The 4,957-nt window shown below is 41.6% G+C and overlaps 1 protein-coding gene across 1 annotated transcript; it reads left to right on the top strand.

The window, feature by feature from the left end:
* Positions 1–631: 631 nt before the first annotated feature.
* LOC103523839 lies at positions 632–4,611 on the top strand. The gene is made up of 3 exons (XM_008488854.2): positions 632–2,784; positions 3,132–3,439; positions 4,500–4,611. Exons 1-3 carry the CDS (start codon positions 748–750, stop codon positions 4,609–4,611), a joined length of 2,457 nt encoding a protein of 818 aa, XP_008487076.2. The 5' UTR covers positions 632–747.
* The last annotated feature ends 346 nt before the right edge of the window (positions 4,612–4,957 follow it).

The raw sequence follows: 4,957 nt of genomic DNA, 5'->3' as shown, positions 1-4,957 counted from the left end.
AAGACAAATAATGAACATTAAAATTAAAACAAAAGGTAAACATAATTATTAGAGAATGCCTATCTAGACTGACTGAAAACCTATATCTATATACCTGGAACTATCATTTACCTATCTACATGTTATGGTGTAGCGTCTAGAAATCAAATGTCTTAGTGGCCGAGCGGTTGGGTGTATGTATTTTTACTCCTCTACTGTGATGATAAGTGTGATGGGTGGGAGTTCGAATCCCAGCGAGGTAATTTTTTTTTACATAATTTCATCATTTAAAAATGTTTTATGAATAGCCATAATTACTTTTTTCATAATTTTATAGTTAAAAATTACCTATTTCATTTCTTATAGGTAGTTAAAATTTATGAAAAAGGTTCAAAATGCAATTTTTAGGTAGGTATGTATAGGATACCGTTCTAATGAAAAAGTTCAAACAGTCGTGGGTGGCTTAAATAGGACGCGGGTTCGATTCCCGCTCGGGACGTATTTTATCTTATCGGAATGGCTGGCTTTATCCCATCCTGTTTAAAAACATAATAATGAACTGCTGTGAAAGTGGTCCTGCTTTAGCAGTTTAAATAAAGTATTTGTAATCTTATATTATAAAAACAAGATCCATTCACTCATTCATTTTAAATAATTCCATTCTATATTCTGTTCTAGGTGATCCTGAGCAGTGCAAAGTCAAAGAACATCAACTTCAAGGTCACCGGACGGAATTTGACCTTCCTCAAGGACATATCCTCGTTTGATATGACCTTGGACTGTGTCTGCTCGAACCAAGTCAACGCCAACGTTTCCATCGATTACGTTACAAAAGGCACCGCTGGAAACATCCAAATCCGTTTGATTGGCGGCGAAAACAAGATTGATTTTAACTTGAATTCAAACGCGAAAAATAACGCGGTGAAAAATATAACACTCGGATTTGAATTTGACGAAAACTCTCTCAAAGGCGAAGCTCGGTATGACGAAAGGTTCATCCTTCTAGAAGGCAAATTAAACAGTGGGCAAGCCGTTCTTAGTTTGAAATCCAGCGAATTCAACCCTCTTCAAGCGGTTGGAACCGTTGAGAAAGTCGCTGAAACGGATAAAGTCCGTACGGCCGGTTTCAAAGTTAACCTCATCGGGAATAGGTTCGTTGATTCAATCGTTGTGAAGTACAACGCGCCAACGCAGGAACGTTTGATGACGCTAAACGCAATTGGTTTTTTGCGCAAAGACCAAGTGGTTAGCGCGGACTTTACTTATGATCTGCGCGCGCACGTCAAACACAAAATTGTCTATCTCAACGTGAAATATAAGAACAAACAAGTGGTTCTTCTCGAGAACAAATTCAGTACAAACGAGTACATTCTCAACTACAAAATCGCGTCCAATGTACTTCTAAACCGGCTTCATTTGGATTACAAGTTCCTGGTGCATGCCAATATCAATGAGTTAAGAAGCGGGAGTAAGATGAAGATTGTGATTGAGCTTCCGGAGTTAGTACATTTGAACAAGACGCTATATGTCAAGTACAATCCGCAGGGCAGACAGTATGTACTTCAGCTAGGTGATGAGATTGATATAACTGCTAATGCCAGCGAAGCTAAAGTGAAGCTCAACGTTTTCCGTTTGAACTCGATCGCTGTGTCTAGATATGGGCCGGATCACGTACATTTCGATTTAAAGAACCTCGAAAATCCCTCAATTCCAGGGTACAATGTGTCGGACTTCCAAGCGTTTTTGAACTACGCGAAAAACGCCACCGGAGTAACCGCTGAACTGAAAATCGCAGGACACTACAACGCTCCTTTCACCGTATCCGCGAGCGTTCATTTAAACGGTTCCGATTTGATCGTGTCCGGTCGCATCAACGAAGCACCGTTCGATTTAACGTTGACCAACTCACCGGGGGAGCTGGTGGTTCATCTGAACACAGAACTGTTCACGATTAATCTCGAAAACGGTTTCAATGGTGAGATTCGAGCCAACTATTCCCTGACGTTCCTCAACGAAAGACACAAGTTTGCGCTCCGTTTGACTGCCACCGAATTTGCGTACGAGTTCAACGATTTTACCATTCACACTACGCTGGTGGGCGGTTACCAACTGACGCATGCGTACAAGGAGAACAGAATCTACGCATTTGCAAACGCATCGAAGAAGGCGCTTCAGATTGTCTATTTCCGCAGTAAGGCGGAAATGTCTTTCGACGGTGATTTTAAGCTACTTCTCGCGGATAACGACGGTGGACGTCTCGACGTCGAGTACATAAGGTCGTCGGAAAACAATTTTGACGCTTATCTACTCTTAAACATCCCTCCGGAACGGCACAACTCGATAAATATCCAAATAAACAAAACGTTCACAGACTTAAAACTAGCGTTTGACCTTGTCGACGCCCATGTCGCGTCGTTTTCCCTGACCAACGGCGTCGAACGCGGGTCGCGCGAGGTGAATTTCGAGTACGCGCGTCGCCACTCGTCCGACGACTTCACGTGCGTAGCGCATTTCACGACCAACCGGACCGGCGTCGCGCTGGGAACCTTCATTCGAGCGAAAAACGTGTCGACTCGGATTCTTAACGTGAACGTAGACCGGGATATTAAGCGAGTCGATTTAAACGTGTACGATACTCTTCTTGTGAATTACGATTTCGTGTCGAACTTTACGTTTAATGGGATCGTTGCGAGTAAGGATTTGAATGCGTCGTTCAATGTGGACTTTACGAAGAATAATATTTACCTCAATGTGAATCTACTGTCATACAGCTATGAGTTTGAGTACGAGATTGTACAACATAAGGTAAGTTGTATTTGTCTTCTTTAATGCCTTCTTTAAAACCATTTCCCATTTTGGGGGAAGGTGTAGGGCTTTAACGTTCACTTTTTAAAACTTAGGTCTTCTCGGGACGGGGGTTTTACCGACCAAGTCGGCGACAAGCTACCCGCCTCCTCGATTCAACATCACCCAGCCTGAGTGGAGCCGGGAACCCAGCAGCAAGCGATTGTCCACATGGTCACCCATCCAGGTACTAATCACGCACAACGTTGCTTAACTTCAGTGATCCACGGGGAAGTGGTACATTCAACGTGCTGTCGCCGCTGGTAAAGTTCTTTTTCCACCTTTCTATTCTGCGTTTGTTGTCCCAGGTACTCCTCAAGTATCGCCGTTTCTACCAGAGTACTCTCATGCAACACATTCATCTGGACTACCATTACGTCCGGGATTTCTACAAGCTCAAACTCCTCATATACTCCCTCTTTGGCGTCAACCTAGAAATGGACGCCAATCTTTCCCTGAACGCCAAAAACGTCAACGGGGCCGTGCGATATCAGTTTAACAAGATCGATAACAGTCTGGTGTTTAAGGTGGATAAGACCGAGTTGACGAAGAACGTGGAGATTATTGCTCAGCTACCGATTTTGAAGTTGAGGAATTACAAGATCAATTTCGGTGAGTAATATTGGAAAAAGCAGTTTTCACGTTTTCGAGCTTTCAGGGTGTGATAGAGAGGGAGGAAGAAAGTGAGAAAAAAAGTTAATTTGTACCAGTTTTGTAATGTTTCTTGTTGTTGTTTTTGTTGTAGTAGCGGCTTTAGCTAAAGCCGAAAGGTGATGACAAAATAGATAAAATATCTCTTCTATCAGCCATACACCAAGGTGATGGTCTCTAGCCATGTTTAATTGGCTCGTCCTGAACCACAGTCAACCATTGTGAGGACTTGTGCTTGTTCTTTTCAAACAGAGAGAACCCTTTGAAACTGCCAGCTAGCTAGGCTGGTTAGGGTTAGCTGTTCTTTATAGTTCCACAGCCAGACGCTAGTCTACTCTCTGTTTAACTTCCCCTAGCTTGTAAACACCCCTAAGTAAATGTGTTTTATTGAACCTTTTCTTTAAATACCAGCAGGTTGCCACGAGCTTTGCTAGGGAGAAAATACTTGTGGGAATCAAGCCTGGTACTCTGGTATGCGGTCCCATACCTTGGGTTCTGATAATTTTCCTTAGTCTGTAGACAGTTCTAATGTGGGTGTCTGGTATTCTCATCAAAAATTACTTTCTCTCACAGTTTTCCGCAAACAATTGATGCGTTTGCCGCAATACCTACGACTTATAGGCCATAATTCGTTTTTGCGTCAAACCCCTCAAATTGGTCAGACTCAGATGTCTTACCTACATATAAAGTATACCTCTTGAGATTCTGTGCTTTTGAGTGGCAGGGTTCTCCTGTAAGAACTCTTGCACTTTTTCTCACAGAGTGATGGTGGACGTCACCAATGACTTAATCAGAGATTTTACTAATAGAATTTTTCAATGATCCAAAAAGGAGTTTTTAATAATGATCCAAAAAGGAAGAGTTTTTAAAACTCATCTTTGGATTCTTAAAAAATCCTTTTTGGATCATTAAAAATTCTTCCATTAGTGAAATATCTCATTAAGTCATTGGTGAAATCCACCATGAGCCTTGGAAATATTTCACCATTGGCGAGATCTTTATGTTTCACATTTTCAATATTTCAGACATGAAGAGCTATTAGACAGGAATGGGGTGTATGCCTCCATGTGGATTCAACAGAACACCAAGCAATCTGAACCTTCCTCTGATGAATCCCCTCCATCCAGCACTGCTTAGTAATCATTTAACACTATTCAGCAACCAGTGGCGGAATAATGTAGGTCCTTAGAATGGTTGGGTTGTCAGAGTTCCTTTCCTATTATTTCCTGTTAAATCAAACGATCAAATATCGTATCAAAAAAAGAGAATTTTCTTCTGATTTCAATTGGTTGGTTTGTTAATCAAACGAACAAATATCGTATCAAAAAGAGAGAATTTTCGTCTGATGAGTCCCCTCTTATATTTGGCACTACTCAGTAACCACTAAATCAGTGGCGTAATGTAGCTCAGTGATTAGGGGGGTATTAATGGCTGGGTTTCAGAGTTCCTTTCTTATTTCTTGTTTATTAGACGAACAAATATC

Source organism: Diaphorina citri, unplaced genomic scaffold, assembly GCF_000475195.1.
Source record: "Diaphorina citri unplaced genomic scaffold, Diaci psyllid genome assembly version 1.1 scaffold45615, whole genome shotgun sequence".
NCBI classification, from domain to species: domain Eukaryota; kingdom Metazoa; phylum Arthropoda; class Insecta; order Hemiptera; family Psyllidae; genus Diaphorina; species Diaphorina citri.
The sequence above is the reverse complement of the archived record's forward strand: the minus strand, read 5'-3'. Positions and strand labels throughout refer to the sequence as shown.